The sequence below is a fragment of the Hipposideros armiger genome, unplaced genomic scaffold (genome assembly GCF_001890085.2).
Source record: "Hipposideros armiger isolate ML-2016 unplaced genomic scaffold, ASM189008v1 scaffold_126, whole genome shotgun sequence".
NCBI classification, from domain to species: Eukaryota; Metazoa; Chordata; class Mammalia; order Chiroptera; family Hipposideridae; genus Hipposideros; species Hipposideros armiger.
Window position 1 is genome coordinate 3,792,722 of NW_017731476.1, and position 18,643 is coordinate 3,811,364.

General features: G+C 49.4%; 1 protein-coding gene across 2 annotated transcripts in view; it reads right to left on the bottom strand.

Annotated features, from left to right (window-relative positions):
- Window positions 1-5,864: 5,864 nt before the first annotated feature.
- PDPK1 (3-phosphoinositide dependent protein kinase 1) overlaps window positions 5,865-18,643 on the bottom strand; it is a 73,755-nt gene continuing 60,976 nt past the window's right edge. For both annotated transcript variants that reach the window (XM_019648552.1, XM_019648550.1), the window contains exons 14-16: window positions 13,674-13,731; window positions 12,547-12,699; window positions 5,865-12,184 (exon numbers count right to left, since the gene is read on the bottom strand). In XM_019648552.1, the coding sequence (XP_019504097.1) occupies window positions 12,068-12,184; window positions 12,547-12,699; window positions 13,674-13,731 (328 nt within the window). In that variant the 3' untranslated portion in view covers window positions 5,865-12,067. The remainder of the gene's footprint in view (window positions 12,185-12,546; window positions 12,700-13,673; window positions 13,732-18,643) is intronic.

Consider the following 18,643-nt stretch of genomic DNA (forward strand, 5'->3'; position numbering starts at 1 on the left):
GGGATCTCTCTTCTTCCTCCCTTTCTGTCCCTTCCTCGATTTATATAACCAGCATGTGCTACGTTGACAGAGTGGCGAGGTGGGGTTTCTCTTCTTGTAAAACTGCCAGACTTGAGGCTGCTTTCTCGACTAATCATTTCCCGCTATTGACCTTCCCCAATACTCACTGAATTAGCGTTTGACATACTTGTGAAGTGCTGGCTTTAAAAATATACAGCAACCCTAAAGGCATAAAAAAGGAAAATGCTGGACTTCGCTCTTGAATATTTAATAGGAGCCAGCACACCCTTCTTCCCCCATTCTACACAAGGGTTGGGGTGGGGAGGTCATTGAAGCCCACGTTGGCTGATCCCACTCCAAGTGAGTACAAACTCCAGATGAGATACTAGTCTCCAGGGGAAGTTTGAACCCTGCATCCCTGAGCCTGGACCACTGGCTGGGAGGCCTGGGCAGGGCAGCTGCCAGGCCATGAGATGACGCCCTGGCCAAGGCCAGCAGCACATGCCTGCAGTTGTTACTTGAGGGGAACTAGTGGGCAAAGACAGGGCCAAGACCATGTCACACGCTCTCCCAGGAGACCCCTGACTTGAGGTCCCAAAATGATAGCCAACCACGGAGTGAGCCACCCCCCGCCACCACTCCTCGGAGCCCAGCAGCATCCTCAGCCCACGTGCTGCTTAGGAAGCGATGCTCTGAGGGGACCAGGAAGGCACTCAGGCCACTCAATAAACTGCCCTCGAGACCGAGGTTCTCCCTGCCCACACTGTGCCCAGAAGTAAACCTGGACTTCAGTTAAAGGCAGAATCGAATGCATTGCCCAGCCAAGTGTCGTGGGTAAAATGAAGCCCACTTGTTCTCAAGGGCTGCCACTCGGGGCACACAACAACATGGTCTTGAAAGTGGCAAGAAGGAACAAGGGTCGAGAATGTCAGGCTCCCATGCAAGATTCTAAACGGAAAATTATTCTGTTGACATGTCTCACTCTGGCTCTATGAGCTCTTTACAGAGAGTTTGCACTTGGCTCCTTTCAATCACCTTCCCGATTTCCACAAACACTATGAAGTGGATACGACCACTGCTTTGCTGCCACAGGAAAAGGAAAAGGATGGTCACTGGAGACTTGAGATGAAGAGGGCTGAGTGTTCTGCACTAAACATGAGATATATGCTCTCTGTCAAACTTCCCCATTGACATCTAAATGCAAAAGCAGAGAATTTTCTGTGCACAAACATTTGCAATCAACCTAATTAGAGATACTTAGTTTTTGGGCTGGCCGAGTGGCTCAGTTGGTTAAGAGCTCCCTCAAGAGTTTGAGCTCTGAGCAACAGCGGTTGGATTCCCGGCCCGAGCTGAGCAGCAGCTGAGCTGCCAACAGGTGGCAGGAGGGCTCAGCTAAAAAAAAAAAAAGAAAAAAAAAGACTTAGTTTTTACTCTGAAATTACCTATTTTCAGTGACTAGTTCAAATTTGCACATAAAGCCTCCACCTCTGCCCACTTTTCTGCTTTGTTTTCTACAGTTTCTCATATCCTTGACCCGAAGAGTAATCAGACATCAACAATAACAAATGAAGAAATGGAAGTCAGAGACCAAAGGCTTGTCAAAGGCACGGGATTCACACAGCGGGGTCGGGACTCCAAGCAGCACCTGTGCTTGCTGTACAGGTGCAGGAGGGCCAGCTGGTTGTGACTTAGTTGTCCCTCCTGGAGACCCCACGGTGCCCAGTGGGCACCCAGAGATCCGAAACCCTCTGGCCCACACGGGGAAGAAAGGAAAGCAAGGGTGCATGTCAGGGCTCCAGGTCTGACCCTCGCACTGGCCCTGGCCACTTCTCCTGGAAACAAACCCCCTCAGACCTCAGGGCCCTGACCCTCAGGCTGCCTCCCCAGCCCTAGATGGATGCCATCCACTGTGGCTTAGCAACAGAATTTAAGACGACACACACGACGCAAATGAGGCTCACCAGAGGCAACAGCCCGCACCCGGGGGGCTCCTGAGGTTTCTCCTGGAACAAACGTGCTGAGATTCACCTGAGGCGGGGCGGGGGTCCCACCACGCTCCAGGAATAGCAGAGATGGTTCACAGGGCCCTGCTCAGTTTGGCAGGACCGGGCCCACCTAGAGGTCAGCCGAGGGAGGACAGACATGAGCAGGATGTGTGGTGGACCCGCCAACCCCAGGGCCACCTCACCAGGTCATAGCTGCTAAGAAAACTGATGTCACAAGGCAAGGACGTCCATCTGCCGGGATTTCTCAGGTCCTTCCCTCTCTAGAGACATCCTGTGTACAGAACAACTGTACATAAATCCTTACAGGTGCTACATTGGTTATTTCGATGGTGTGAGTGTGCGTGTTTATCACAAAACTTCTGGCGTTAGGAAATCAACTAGAGATGGAAACAGGCGGGAACCATGACCCCCGGGACAGAAGCACCAGTCGGAAGGACCCAGGGCTCTGCCAGCCTTGGGGTGAGGCCTCCTCAGGGCCAGTCTCTCCAGTCCCCTGGGCACCAGCCACTCAGTGCTGGCAGGCAGGACACATCAGACGGGACACCAGCCAGGGTTCACACCTGGCCCATTGCTCCTCGGGGGCACCTGAGTCCTCACCACCAGCTGTCCCCACAGCCACTGCCTTGCTGGCTCCCTGGTGGCCTCTGCTTTCTTCCTGCACTTGGGCCTGCTGGCAGGTACAGTGCAGAGTCCACCCTCCTTTGCAATGGGACCAAAGGGCAGGCGCTTGGCTTCTCTGCTCCCTCACCCCTAGGACTGCCTGGAGCCCAGCGCTGCCTGCCTCTCCTGGTTTGAAAAACCTACCTTGGCAGTGAGGGGCTGGCCCAGCTCATCCCTCTAGAACCACCCTCACCCACCCAAGTCTGACTTGCCAAGATCCCGGAAGCCCGACTGCCGAAGAAACCAGAACCCACTAGAACACGAGGCCGGAGGGATGCTCAGCACAACCCCCACTAGGAGGCTGCGGCTTCCCGACAGCCCATGCCAACACACACGACGATGGCACGTGCACCAGCAGCGGCACTGTCCAGGCTCCAAGGCATCCAGTTTCTTGCAAAAAACCTCAGTGGCTGCCAAGGAAGCCGTGTCCCTCCCCCAGGGCACAGGCTCCAGTGCCCAGAATGGGAACCTGCCCTCCAGGGCCTGTCCTGAGACCAGCCAGGGGCCCTGGGTGGAGCGTGAAAAGGCAGCTGGGGAAGCAAGGGAGACTGGGGAGGGGGCTGGCTCCACACACAGGACGCCTGGGCCCCTCCAAGTGGTTTGCAGTGAGCCAGTGAGTATATGTAAGAGACAGTAACAAAGACACATTCTGATGGGAAAATGACAGCGCCCTTGGTACATTCTTCTGAAATACAAAGCACAAAAGTAAAATAAAGACTACTAAGAGCCTTCTCTATTGACTGCAGTGATCCCGCACCAGACACCTGGCAGGGCAGGGGTTGTTTTCATAGTCTTCCTTAATGCGGACAAGTCCTCCATGACTCAGAGAGGTACATTAACTACACCAAGGCACACAGTAATTTAAGTTTTGGACAGAGTCAGGCCCGAGTCCCCAGTCTCACTGTCACCAGAGAAAACGATCTGTCCTCTGCAATGCCCAACATCCCATTAACTCCAGATATAAATGTTCCAGGAGCTCTGCAGTCAGGAGAGCATATCAGGTGTTTATGAAGCACTTCCAGGAAGGAGTATTCCATCTAGTGTGTCCTGAAGGGAACATGGGAGAGAAAAATGATCCAGGACAGCTGAAATTAATAACTAGATATAGGCTGGAGAGTGGAAGCCACGGGAGGAAGTGAGAATTTACACTTGGGCTGTATAAAGAGAACGTCATGGCAGCAATGGGCCCAGAGTTAGAACTTGAGATTCAAGAGGGGAAGGGTTTGGGGGCTTGGGGCTTGGTGGGCAGTGGGTCCCGGGCTCAGTCCTGAGACGGGGAATGTGAAGACGTGAAGATTAATTACAGCCCAGATCCCCACCCTCCCTAAGAATCTGTGTGTTGACTTCTTAAAAAGCACTCTCCAGAAAATATCCTGTAACTCCATGTCTCCCACAGACTGAACTCTCCACCAGACATTCTGCGTTTACCAGCAAGTCAGTGAACGCTAAACCCATCACCTTCCTGAAGGTCCCAGGTCTGCAATTGCTTGGAACTCCTCCCCACTTAAATCTCCCCAATTGCTATGTGTGCAAGCCTAGGTGCTCAGTAAACACTAGTCAAAGGCCCAGCAGGAAATCTCCCACCAGGCACGCTTAGGTTCAGTGCAAGGATTATATGGTAGGTATGTGTTCATTATTCTTAACCAGGAGGTCAGGGCTTGAGATTTTTACCTGTGAATCAACATCCTGTTTCTCTTCCATCGTGTAATTACTAGCGTACCACTCCTCCCAAAACCCTTCCCCTTCACCCTCATCCTCTGATTCCTCACTCAGGGTTTAATTATCTAAGAACGAATGTCCAGGACAGTCTTCATCAGAACCAAGAGAGAAAAAACTGAGAAGACCAAGTCTTATACATTTTGTCATTTGAAATAAAATACTCTACTACTATGCCTACTGTGAATTAGCATTATTCTTTCTGGCAAACTCACATTATCTGTGGCTAAAACTAACCCTTATTTACTATCAGCTGTTTTATGAGACAGATTGTATCTGCTCCATTACCTTCATGTTCTAAATTTCAGTTTTACATATTGGAAACCAAATGTGGTAAAGTGGATGATGATTTTTAAAAAATCAACGACAATGTAGATATATTCTGATAGGATACTGTCCCCCAAAAGACTCCTATTACAGGAAAGCATAACTTTTTAAGAAGTCTTGAAACAGTAAAATAAAGGGATGAATCGACTTCACGGTGCAAGCTATAGTCGGCCCTGAACATTTGTCCAGAATAGCCCAGTCCATTGCCTCAAAACAACCCAATGGACACGAGCAATTTAAAATCTGACTCAGTACACAAAAGAAGAACAGCCAGAGTAGAAATGCTAGTGAATGACCACTAAGACCCACAGGCCAGCCAAGTGGCTCAGTTGGTTAAGACCTCGCTCAAGAGCGTGAGCTCTGAGTAACCAGGTCGCCGGTTCGATTTCCAGCCCGAGCTGAGCTGCTGCAGCTGCCAACAGGTGGCAGGATGGCTCAGCTAAAAAAATAATAAAAACGCACCCACACCCACACTATAAAAGGAAAATCACAGCTAAGAAAAGCCTATTTTTATCCTGGAGAGGACTGTCATTTTCTGGAAGCGCGGGCATCGGATCCTGGAGTGGGTCTCCTAAGTGTGGCGTAGGGGGTGTGCGGCGTTTCCGTTACCGGGCTGCCCAGACCCTGTTGGCCAGCCTCGAGCGGCCCTCACCTTGTGCGGCGTCCAGGTTGGGGTCGGCGTGGCACAAACGGTACAGGAAAGACTTCGGGTCCCGGCAGTGTCTGTCGGGTGGTGAGGAAGTAGGTGCCGCCGACATTGAGCCGGACACGTTGCCGGGTCGCTGGGCAGCGGGGCTGAGATCCGACCTACAGCGGAGAAGCAGCTCACAGTGACTTTCCGCCATGATCCCAGCAAAACACGCCGCTGCTCTCCTGCACCGGAAGTGGGCGGTCTTTAATAGTGTCCTCCGCGCTCCGTCCCGCCCCCGGGTTCGTCCTCTTAAAGCACCCGCCAGGCCTCACGAGGGAGGCAGAAGTTCAAGTCCTAACTAGCGGCCAGTCAGGCCTCCTTCATTTTAGAGCCCACGCCCCTGGCTCAAGGGGGTCTCGCTGGCGTCTATCCAGCGACTGCGGTGTGCTGACGCCGAGCTCCCGGCACCTAATCCAGGTCACGACCATGCCCGATCCCCGACCAAAGGAAGAGCTGGGCCAGCGAACGTCTACACTCTACATGCTTTTTTATTACAAGACTACGAGCATACTTGTGTAAAATTCATCATCTGGCAACTACATCTAAAGCACAAATATTTGAAAAAAAGAAAAGATTCATTAAATTATATGATTAAATCATTGACCAAATAGAAAATTTATATAATAAAGCCAGAAAAAAAGTTGTAAAATATAGTTTACAATAATTATTCACATTCAAGGCTGTACATCAATACATACAACAACGTGGCCCCGAACATGAATTCAATCCAAATAATTCATATATTAGATTTTAAATAACACAGACTGAACTAGAGGCCAACAATAGCCAGCAAATAACCTTATATAAGAATAAAAATACAAAAGTGTATATCCTAATATCATTGCATTATTTGTTTTCATAAGTTTTTTTTTTAATTTTTGCTTTGCCTGTACATCACAGTTACAGCTACAGACCAGGTAGAGAATATTAAACATGTTCTAACTGACTGCCACCAACCTGAAAGACAGCTAACATACTATTGATTCATCCTATTTTGTGTTGTTAAGGAACAGATACAGCAGCTCTAAATACTCCAAGATTTAATTTTGCCAGCATCCAATCAAACTTAGGATCGTGATAGAGGCTTTTCACCAACAGAATGACACTATTCATAGTCATTCAGCCAGACAGGTTCTACTAGGGTGGATTACACAGCTAAAAAATGTTTGCCTTTTGTACAAAGTCCTCTGTACATCAAGTTTGGTGTTTCTTCATATTGAAGAAATGAGTTATGGGGAAAATTCAGGTATACAGGTAGGCTTGTTCAGTGGCCCACTACGGCTGTTTGGGCCAGAGACAACACCGCTCTTTGCTGGAACAACTTCCTCCCCAGACCAGTTTTCTACAGGCAGCCTGATTTACAGCCCTGCAACCTTGGCCCATCAGCCTGTGCCCCTCAGAGGCTCTGGGAGTGACCCCTGCCCTGATTTAAAGCACTTGCCGTGTAGGTTGCCTAAGAGGCCAGTGCCATACCCACTTGAGTCACCATCAGTTCATGCTAGGTTTGGATAGGAAAAGAAACAATATGGAAAGACGTGTGTAGCAACATCTCCAAGGATAGTAACATCACCAAACTCTCCCAGTGACGACAGCCTCTGCAGTCTGGGCAGTGAGCACCCTCAGTCTGTGGACTGGCCAAGTGAGAGGAGACCTGGGGTGTCAGAGGAGGCTGGTGGGAGACTTAATTCTGCACAATTCAGCCATAATCTCTGACAAAGTGGCACTGACTGAGCACGACACCTAGAAAAATCTCTTGTGCATGTTCCTCCTCATAATAAAACAGACCCAAAACTAAAGTGGGGAAATTAAGAATGAAACCAAACTTGGGTGGTCTGGACTTAAAGACAACTAGGCAAACCTGCAACATGGTGGGTACAAAGAGGGGAGAAGTCCTTAGATTCTAATCAGCCAGGACAATTACACAGTACCATGAAAATGCCTGGCCACCTGCCCTACTGAACCCACCAAGTTCCAGGATTTGAAGAGCATGGGAGCAAACGCACTCTGTAAAACCCTTAACTGTCTGCGTGGTTTCTTTTTCAAGTAGAGCCTTTGCTGTTACGGATTCCCAATGGCCCAGGGAACTTTGAGTCTATGAACTTAAATACACATCATCCAGTAAGCATGTGGCAAGGTCAGTTCAACACTTTCTATCTCTGCTGACTGTGCAGATGGAAATTCAGTACCATTTGTGGACACAAAGTACAAGATTCTGAAAATATCACCAAGCACTTGAAAGCTATAGCAGCAGCGATGGGAAGGTAACGAACATGCAAGCACACCAGATTCTTTCAATGAAAATAAGGAAATTGGGTTTTGGAAAAATTGGTCACAAATGGACTGCAGTAATGACATCATTTTAGAATAGAAAAAAAAAGCTGTCTTATTCAAACATTCTTTGGAACACACAGCTTACCAGTAATTCATTTCTTCAGGATCTGAACGGAACTAAGGTTCTTACTAGAATTCTGAGCATCTAAGCATCAAATCAAGATGGAGAAAGAGATTAACACCAACTTTTAAATGAACAAATTCTGACTCAAAAATACCTACCACTTCTGGCAGCTGCCCTTTTTCCTGGGCCTGTCCACTCTCACACCATCTTGAGAGTGCACTGTAATATTATTTTTCTTTTAATAAATCCTCGGCTTGGCTTTGTGTGGTGGATTAATGTTTGCACATCCTGGAATGCCTTCCTGAGATGATACAAGGACCCGATCTCCGATAACATCCGTGGCGACCCCAAAGGGATTAGTCTCCACTGACATCTAGACTGAGCTTCCCACAGGTTTTCTTTAATTTTTGCTATGGAAGAGATGCTCATCAGAACGTGAGCGTCAGGAGGGCTTTTTCTGGAGAAGGTGGCCACTTTGGCTTAGTGATATGTATAGACCTCTCAATGCCACACGCAAGAAAAACATTACACAGAAACTACGTGACAAAGATTCTTGATGAGGAGGAGAGTTTCAATAAGGATAATGGGGAGCTCTATGATGTCACAATAGAGAAAAATCCCAGTTACAGACTGGGCTACCGAAGAGCCAGGTGAAGAAAGTGAGAGTGCTCATGACACCAGAGAACCCTGTACTGCCTCAGGCCACCTGCAAATTTTTTTTTTTAATATTGGCCTTCTCAGCATTGTTTGTAAAATACTTATTTTTCTCATATTAAAATGTATATATAAATTAAAAAACCAAAACAAACCACTTCTATGAATGGGAGGAGGGGATCCGAGTCAAAAATCAAAGATTTAGAAGGCTATTCATCACAGCATTATTTAAATAGTGAAAAAACCCAGAAACTATCCAAATGTTCTACAATAGGGAAATGGCCTGATAAATTATGATAAAATGTATAACCATTAAACTCTACAAACATTAAAAGCAATGTTTCTGAATCATTGCTCACGACATGAGGAGATGCTTTAAGGTAAAATATCAAGTGAAAAAGGTTGGATGCAAAACTATGTTGTATGTTCCCAGTTTAGTAAAAATGCAAAAAAAAAAGGGGGTGGGGGAGGGCAGGCTAGACACCAGCGTGTTCACAGTGGTCTTTTCTGGGTGGTGAACCTAGGGTTTTCAGGAAACAGCTATTTGAAGAAAGTGTAGTCACCCAGAGCCCCCTTCCCAGGAGGGTGGGGAGTTGGTGCCGTAGGGCCATCTCCTGCAATTCCTTCTGGCCTGGGCCACAGAAACCCATGTCCCAAGGGGGCTGGAGCAGGTGCAGTTCCCGCCACTCTGGCATGACCACAAGAGCCATCCTTCCCGAAGCAAGTCTGTCACAAGCCTCCGGAGAGTCAGGTTCAGGATGGCAGGCATGTGGTGGTGCCAGTTATCAGTGGGGCTGCCCGCTGCCCAAGACCCTGATCAGGTCCACAGGGAGAGGGAAGGAAACCACCCCAGGCGACCCCAACTTCCTCGGGCTCTCAGGGCAGCAAGGCACAGCGGAGACCACGCCCCCCTAGCGCCCTCCCTCCCCACGCGCGAGGGACTGGCTCCACTGGGCTGGTGCTTGGTTAGGCACTTAACACTTGTCCTTGCCCTCAGTAAGAGACATGCTCCTGGATCTAGTAAATATTAAACGGCATTTCTTTCTCACTTTGGATAAATCCACATTTGTATTTCCATGTATGTCTGTGTGTACAGACTGACATGTGCATCTTAGAACGTAAGGCACCTGCATGCCAGGATGATGGCTCTAGGATGAGGTGGATAAAGCTAAAGCTGGTAGAAGTACAGGGGGAGAAAAGAATATTTAAAGAAAAAAAAAAAAAGGACTCTGAGTGAGTGGAGGGAGGAAGGTGACGTGACCTACAGAGAAGGGCTCGGCCGTCACTGGCTCAGGCAAGGGCGGTCATTCCAGCTCAGTCAGCGGCGAGCTCATCCCTGAACCCCTTCTTCTCTGTTTTAGAGGTGAAGATGGAGCTTGTTGGTTAAGCCCAGGAGGTAGTGGCACTTTCCGGGGGCAGAATGTCTCCTGACCGGCCCCACTGACTGCTCTCATTCAAGCCCAATACCAGCTCTGCTCAGTGCCCTGTCACCAGACGCTGGGAGAGGCGCTGCCCGAGTGGATTCCTGACTCTCCTAATTGCACACACAGAGGTGGGTGTTCGGAGAAGGGTGAGCTGGAAAAATGGGAGGAAGCCTGAAGTGGAATTCCTGAAAGAAAGGACCGAGTCAGACACTTTCTGAAAAGCAGGTGAACACAGGCAAGCCTTTCAAAAGCGAGGAGGAGAGGGAGAACAACCCAAGGGCAGGTAGGCCCTGCACCTTGGCACCCGACAGTTGTACACGTACACACGTGTACACACACACACACACACACACACACACACACACACACACACTCACACTCTCTCTCTCTCTCTCTCTCTCTCTCTCTTACCCCCTCTCAGCTCTCGGAGCAGAGGCCAGGTCTGAACAGAAACCACCTGCAGACCTGGCCCTCACCCCTGCTCCCATCCAAACCCCTTTCCCTGCCCAAGCACAGTGCAATTCCCCACATCCGCACTTTCTCCCAGTTTAAGAAGAGCTACTCTTAACACTCAAACAGGGCAGAGAGACATCTTTCCTCTCCATCTGGGCCCTGGTCACACAGGTGACGGATGGTGCATTGGAGAGAGGAGACGGGGCAGCAAGTGGTGAGGGGGGGGGTCTTTCCTGGGTGACCTTTCGCTGGTGCCTGGGTAAAGTCTAATGGAAATGGCCAGGTGTTCATCCCCTGGGGACAGAGATGTCTCTGGGAGCAGCCTGCGACAGCGGGACTGCCCTCTGGGGACAACCTAGGCAGAGCGAGGAACGCCAAGCCCCGCCAGGCCGCCCGCCAGGAGTTCTCACCGTCCAGGGAGCAGCAGCAAAATCAATCAAAGGACTGGTGGGACCTGGACCAGGTGGAGTTTACAGCAGGGCAGGAGCTGCCTCTAAGCAGCGAAAGGAGGAAACCTGAAACCGGAGGAGGAGAGCAGGCTGGGTTCAAGTGTGGTGTTCCTGCCCCTTGTGCAAGGTGAGTAACACTTTATTCCAGGCAAAGTCCACTCGCTGGGGACCAGGTGACCTGGCAACATGAAAAGGCATTTAGATTCTATCAGGACGTACAAATGCTCTGAGTTAGGCTGTGAGAACTATCAACCATAACCGAAACGCTTGTATGCTAGCCGGGGGCCCGCATCTCCTCCCACCGCCTGGATGTCACAGTCCCATCCACTCTGTGAGGACAGGAGTCCCCCCTCCACTTAACTGCACACCTCACCCTTTACACACACTTTCCCAAGGGGCTCATCAGGTCTCATTCCTCCACACGGAGCCCACCAGGCCGTCTACCTTGCTGCCCTGGCTCCCACAGGGCAGGCAGAGCCGTCTTGCCGCAGCTGGGGGCCAACCGGTCCACTGCCCACAGTGCTCCCTCCAGGCATGTGCTGGTTCCCATCCCTGGAGGGCAACCCTGCTCAGAGGGATGGATGATGGAGGACAACCTTGCCGGCCCCTCCAACGATTTCGCCTGACAACTTGCTCTGCTTCTCACCCGTGGGAGCCGGTCAGGCAGACAACACGTGCAGCACTCGCAGACAGATAATCAGGCCATGGAGATCCTGCAGCCAGAGCTACTCGAGGAGGAAAGCGAGGGGCCCGCGCCACGGTGGGGATGGGCCATGAACTAGGGACACGAGGAAAGGAGCACATGGACAAAAGCCAAGAACCCTCCCACCCCACGGAGATCAGAGGCCACGCCAGCAGCGGCACGCACAGCTTCCTGGTGAAGGGTTCTGTGATAATCTAGGGCACCAACAGCCCAAAGACACGCCCGTCCCCTCGGCCACAGCAGGACCAGTAGGTGACCAAGGTACACGGTGATGACGCTGGTCCACTGGTCCGGGTGGGAATCAGGCGGACGTGCATGGCGCTGGGACCCCGCGGCCAGGCCAGCTCAGGGAGGCCTCCACAGAGCACAGAGAGCAAGCAAAGCGACCCTGAATTCCTGTTCATTATTGGTTTTGTTCTTTGTGTGGTTGGGTATTTTTTTCTTCTTTTCTTTTAAATAAAAAAGCTGCAAGGTTCCGCCGTCTGCGTCCCCCTTGAGATGGCTGGCAGGTGGTCTGGAAGCGTCCCGGAGGGCGGCGAGCCGTGCTGGGGTGCACGTCCTGGCAGCAAGGGCAGCGGCCGTGGGCCTGTCACTGCACGGGGGCGTCGGGGTGGCTCTGGTATCTGTGCCTCCACACCTCCTGGATCTTTTTGCACCATTTGTGAGCGTTCCCACTTGGGTCCATCAGGTAATATGTCCTGTTCGGCTGCAGAGACAGAAATGTTAATGTTCTCGAGGGCGTCTCACCGAGACCAGCACCTTCCAGTCGGGGAGAAATCGCAAACAGAAACCGCTGTGCTACCGTGGCTGCTGCAGGCAGCTCTGGGAGCCTGTGCACATGTGGAGTTTTTCCTTCCACATATGTGCAGAGATCGAAAAACCAGCACTGGTGTCCCCCGGCCCAACTCAGGACTGAGCCATAAATGTGGGGCCCCTGGGATGTGGGAAATGGGGAGACGACTGCCCTAACTCTGGCTGCCCCCTAGAGCTACAGTATTTGGACACTTAGAATGGCGGCCCAAAGGCCTCCGACGGCCTGCCAAGGAGAACCCATAGGGACAAACTCACCGTGTGGACAAAGAAGGTTTTAAAATTCTTGGCCTCTGGTCGGAGTTCTTGTGACCATGGAATTTCACCTTTCAGGACTTTGTTGACGGGATCCACGTAATATAAGTGTGGCCCTTCTGTGAGCAGTAACTGCCGTCGCCGTGCAAATAAACCCTGATGCAAAAAATAAAAATAAAGGACCCTGCTTAAAAGGCTCAGAAGTGGGTACTGACAGCTTGTTGCTAACTCAGAGGCTGAACTGTCAGGGTGGCTCAGGGCACAGGGACCTCCGCTAGTCACCTGTCCACTCACCTGGGATAAGGACAGCGTGATACCTCTTCCCCACGTGGACCCAGTCTCGGGTCACAGGGAGTGGGAGTATTTACTGCCTGGCCTTGGTGAGCTGGATCCCAATGTGCCCATTCTGGGTGTCTCTACTTTGGCTGCCATGTGGGGGGATGGCAGCACAGGCCACCACAGGTCTCTACTACTGAGCCAACTCCAACAGGCCCGCCACAGACAGTCAGGCCCCCACCCTTCTCATGCCCTCTGCTCCACAGAGCTCTGCGTGCCAGCCGGTCACACCTCACCCATTTCCACGGAGGTTCTCATCAGCTGAGGATGCCCTGGGGAGGGCCAGGAATGGAGGCTAGGAACCCGAGCTTAGAAGGGCCCGTGCCAGCTGATGGAGAACATTTATGGAATCTGATATAACACAATTAATTCACTTAATGAATCAAAAAATCATAATAAATAACAATTTTCAAAAACAACTCTCATGTAATGATAGAGGACTTGTGGGGATGTCAGGCAGAACCTCCTCAACGGCCAGAAACCTTGACATGGGTTAACCCAGTCTCATGGAGCCACCCGAACCCTGGCTCTTGAGAAGAAATGAGAAGCTCTATTTCTACGGCCTGTGTGGTTATTGCTACGGCCTGTGTGGTTTCAAATAGGTTCCCATGTTTGAATGGCTGACCTTCCTTAGCTATCAAATCTACAGATGATCTCTGAAAGGGAACCAAGCCAAAGGATGCCACGTGCAACAAGTTACAGCAGAAACTCGAGAGGAAGTCCCAATCCTGAGTTAGAACCGGGACAAAGACACGGACAGACGTACAGACAGGAACAGCCAGCATCTGACTTACCTTTCGTTTATCTACTGGACCCATTTTTAGTATTAAATTATTTTCTACAAACTGGTGCCTATAAAAAGAAGAAAGTGAGAATGAGACACACTTAGAAGTCAGAGGCAGAAGTCAAGTCCTGCCTTCAAAACAAACGTCCCAATGGCATTTGTGAGATTGGCTTTCCTCAAGCCTCTCCCTTCACAGACCCAAACTCACTCAAGTAACATGAGGACGCTCCAAATGTAATTGAGCATGTGAGTACTGCTGCTTTATAGAGCTTTCCATCTATATTTGGACCAGAGACCAGAAATCCCACCTGCTGTCCCCTCACTCGGCAGCTTTCACACAACTGAGGAAAGAGAGGGAGACGGGGCTGCAGAGCTGAGCCTGTCACAACAAGTTCTCATTACTTTAAACAAAGTGGTGTCAAGACACGGAGCCCCACCGAAAGGGTGGAGCCGCTGGGCATCAACCCGAGAACGCAGCCTGTAGTTCACACATTGCCTCCACAAGCTGGCACCCCGAGTCAGTGCGCAGAAACCACTGGGAAGCTTGTAATCATAAATCCCTGAAAGGCCCAAGCTGTACTTGGTTTAAGAACATCTCATCTGGCATTTTTACCATAGTAATAAAGCACTTTTATTCAAACATGGCAGGAATTTGGAAGAGAAAGCTTCAAACACAGGTTTTGATTTAATACACATAATTAGCAAAGTACACTTCACTTTGATTCCTAGGAGTTTAAGAGAGGTTGCTTTATTGTCTGCAGGTTCTCTCTTTTGGTTAAAGCTAACAGTTACCGGTTTATGGTCTAATTTTACTGAAATTCCTGATCCAAGGTTCTACTGCAGAAACACAAAATGTTTTATATTTGAAAAACGTGTAAGACAACTGTCATCTCAGATAGTGACAATTTCACCAGGTGAGGGTCTGAGCACATCCACATACTCCCCTGGCTCCTCGAGGGACCTAGCATACATGCGAGGGGATGGGCCGAGCTGGTGGAGCCATGTTCTCCCACAGAACATGCCTGGACCCACAGTCTGCCTGGCCCGACCCAACCAGACCAGCATCCCCTCCCCACAGTCCACTGGGCTTGCCCACCGGGCCCATCCCCGAGGACTGAGCCCCAAGTAAACTGTCAGCATCGTGTGAATTTCAAAAACAACTAAGGAGAATTTTAACAAAAAGAAGGGGCTGTGAGGAAAAAAAGTACAGTCCTTCACTCTCAAAAGGTACTTAGAAAACAGAAAAAAACAGACTTGAAACCAAGAAAAAAAAAATCAAGGAGATTTTGGAAAAGGAGATATAATGAGGCTCTACTGTGGCACAGAAATACACGGATAAAACAATGGAGCCTAACAGAAAGCCCCTTCTAACAGACAGGCCCTGTTATGTAAGAATTCAATGTATCGTAAAAAATACAAATTGGTAATAAGGAGAAGACTTCAATTATACTGGGGCAGGGAGAGGGGTGTTGATTTCAGCCCAGGCCAGTTAAAGACTTCAGTTAGCTGGGCTGCGGGGACACTGGGCTGATGGCACCAGGTCACCAGGGAAGCCTGAAGGTAGGCAAGGGAAGAAGAGGACCCCCGGAGTCTTTGCAGCCTCAGATGGACCAATGCAAGAGACAGTTTAAAATATTAAATTAAATAAGAGAAGAAGTGGAAGAGAAAGAGAAGAAGATCCTGGTCAAGCCCAGGGGCGAGGCGCTACTGTCTAAGCTAGAAACAAGCCATCAAATACAGAGTAACAGACATGGCTACAAGAGATCAAAACGAACCTCTAACTACACGAATAACCAAAATGAACAAGAAAATACGCTGGAGAAGATTTTCAGCAAATATGATATAATACGACCTACAAAGAGTCAACATCTGTACTTCACAGAGCATCTACAAAGTGACATAAAAGGCTTAAAACTTCAACAGAAAACTGAGCCAATGACATAAACTGGAAATTCCCCAAAGACAAATTAAGTGACCCCCGCAAATGATCAATAAATGAAACTCAGCCCCACTCTCAGGTGTTCTATTGGGGTGCACTGCACTGGTGTGCGGGCGAGTTCCATGTGGATACTATGCATGTGGTGGCCTCATTCAGGTCCGGAACCGATGGCCCTGAAATTAGGACTCACTGAAAAAGCCATTTGGAAATATGTATGAGTAGTCCCACTCCCAGAAATCTATCCTGGGGAAGAAAAGACAAGCAAAGACCGGGAGCATACACATTCGCAGCCATGATATTCACTCTGTGAACCTGAAGCCACGTGATGATGGTTTAGCACAAAGCATTGTGGCACCACCGGGATGCAGGCCAGCCCCCTCCTTGTCCCCGCGGGGTGAGGACCCTGACAGGCGCAGGCGCAGGGTCGCGAGTGCTCTCTCTCCCTCACATACACGCATGCCATCTCTCCCAGCTTCTCCCATTACACAGGACACAGGAGAGCCACTGGTGTTGCAGATGGCGAAGAGCCAACACTGGGCTCCTGGCGGGATCCAGTGGCTATTGGGATGAAATGAACCGAGGAGGCAAGACGGTCAGAAGCTGCCTTAGTAGCATAAACACCACAGTCCATTCATTCAGTTAATTAACCAGTCAGCTGGAATAGGCTACTAGTTATCTACATTGAAAAGTTTAAGTACCCAAAGGAATCCTTTTGATTTTTTACTTCAAAAGGTAAATTCCCACTCTCCTGAAGAAAACGCCCCTCCCCCACACCAGGCACCTTTTCCTCCCTGGCAGGTGGCAGGTGCCTTTGCAGATTCAGAGCCCAAAGCAGACCTAAGTCAGAGACATGCCTAAGTCTTGGCATGCAGTTAGCATGTAGAGGCGGCTTTACCGTAGCCTCGCGAGATCACACAGCTGCTGGCCCCCCAACACAGCTGACCTCAGTAGATGTTGACGCAGGGGCTGAGGGGCTCATGACTTGCCCATGAGGGGGTGACAGTGTAAAATCCCTCTTTTTCCTGATTCCAAAGCCAGGGTCCTCTCCTCCTCACCTTATCCCACCCCACCCAGACCCCATGAAGATCACAAGGATGTGAGCCTAGGCCACCAGTGAGCCAGGGCCACTACAGGGCACAGCCACCCTGAGGAGGGTGCGCCACAGTGGGCGTCCACGCAGGTGAGGGAGGACCAAGCGGCCAATTTGCTCTAAAACACCTGCTCTTAAACCTTCACGTCTCAGGACCCCTTTATACCCTTAAACCTTGTGGAAGACTCCAAACCAAAGACCTTTCCTTAATTTGGGCTGTATCCATTGATGTTTACTATGAGAAATTAAAACAAACATTTCCAAGTATTTACTTAACCCATTAAAAAATACACCCATTACATATTAATATAACATTTTATTTAAAAAACCAGCTTTTTCCAAAACCAAGATAATTAAAGAGACGCATGACACATTTGCAAATCTCTTCAATATCTGGCTTCAGAGAAGAGAGCCGGACTCCCCCATCTGCCTCTGGCTTCACTCGACTGCAAAGTGTCATCCAAGCGCACGGGAAGTCAGCCTTGCTCAGGTAAATCGGTGGAAAAGGGGGGAGTGTTTTCACACTTTTCAGATATCTGGGAGCCTTCTTTGATCCACACCCATACTTGACAAATGGAGTTTCTTCAAGGCTGGCTGCTGTGGGGAATCCGAATCTCCAACAATGAATTTTTCATAGTGTGACACTGGAATCCATCGACTGACCTTAAACTTCGATCTTCCAGCCTTATGTGACTTTACAGCACCATGCATGGGTCATCTGGGAAATAATGGTTCACAAAGTTCTGGAAACTCCCACGTGTTGACAAATTTCATTCTACGCTATCAATACATCAATTCATTAATATCACTATCTAGTCTCCTCAAAAAAGTCTTTTCTTTTTTTAAAAGAAATTTTATTGGGGAACAGTGTGTTTTTCCAGGACCCATCAGCTCCAAGTCAAGTCGTTGTTTCAATCTAGTTGTGGAGGGCGCAACTCAGTGGCCCATGTGGGAATCGAACCGGCAACCTTGGTGTTATGAGCCCGCGTTCTAACCAACTGAGCTAACCAGTCGCCCCCAAAGTCTGTAAGTGTTAAAAAGATATCAAGCTCACAGTGACAAATGAAGTTTCCTCAAATTCTAATTTTCACTTGAAGGTTTTGATTTGATTATTGCTAATAAATACTAGCAATTGTTTTCCTCAAAGTGACAGGTCCATTTCACTCATTTTCCAGAAAAACGTCAGCCAAAGAGCCAAGTCTAAACAACCACAGTTTGTCAAACTTCCAGTGAAAATGCTCTTCCATGAAAAGAGGGGACAGTTCGGCTCTCACGCCAACCATCACAACACGTGCTTTTCTTGAGGTAACTGTCACATTTGGGTTGGCAGAGAAGTATTTTGTGCCTAATTCCCATTTCATTGTATAGGTTCTGAATAAAACCAATAATGTTTAATGACCACTCCTAAGTGAGACTGGCTTTTCTTTTCTCCCGGGGAGCATGTGGCCGTGAAGAGCCTGTGTTTTCTAGCATTGCTTGTGCCATGGCCTGGATTTGTGATCTGGCACTGGCGGTTTTACCCACCAGTGCTTCTGCGCCATCAGTACCCATGTCAACACATCTATTCCAGAACAAACCACAAGACTCAAAAGAGGTGCTCGACACTGGCTGTTCTGCAATATTTGTGTGCACTGCCATGCACTTAGGTAAAAACATCCTCGATGGTATGTGGGGGTTGATACCAGATAAATACAAGCAAAGCAGTGAGTCTAGTTCTTTCTATGGAGTCATCCACTCTCAAGGCAAAAGTACAGCTCAGAGGCAGAGATACCAGCTCGTTCTCTGGGTCTGCAGCCACGTCTTCAATCCAGAGTTCTCATATCGTGGGCAGTGCCAGCACCAGGATTTCTTTCACCGGCTCCCACCTAGCAGGCACCTGGCAGAATCAAGGCTTTTTCATCTCCTAGCTATTATGTGCATTTCTCCATCGTCAACAACATAACTGCTCCGC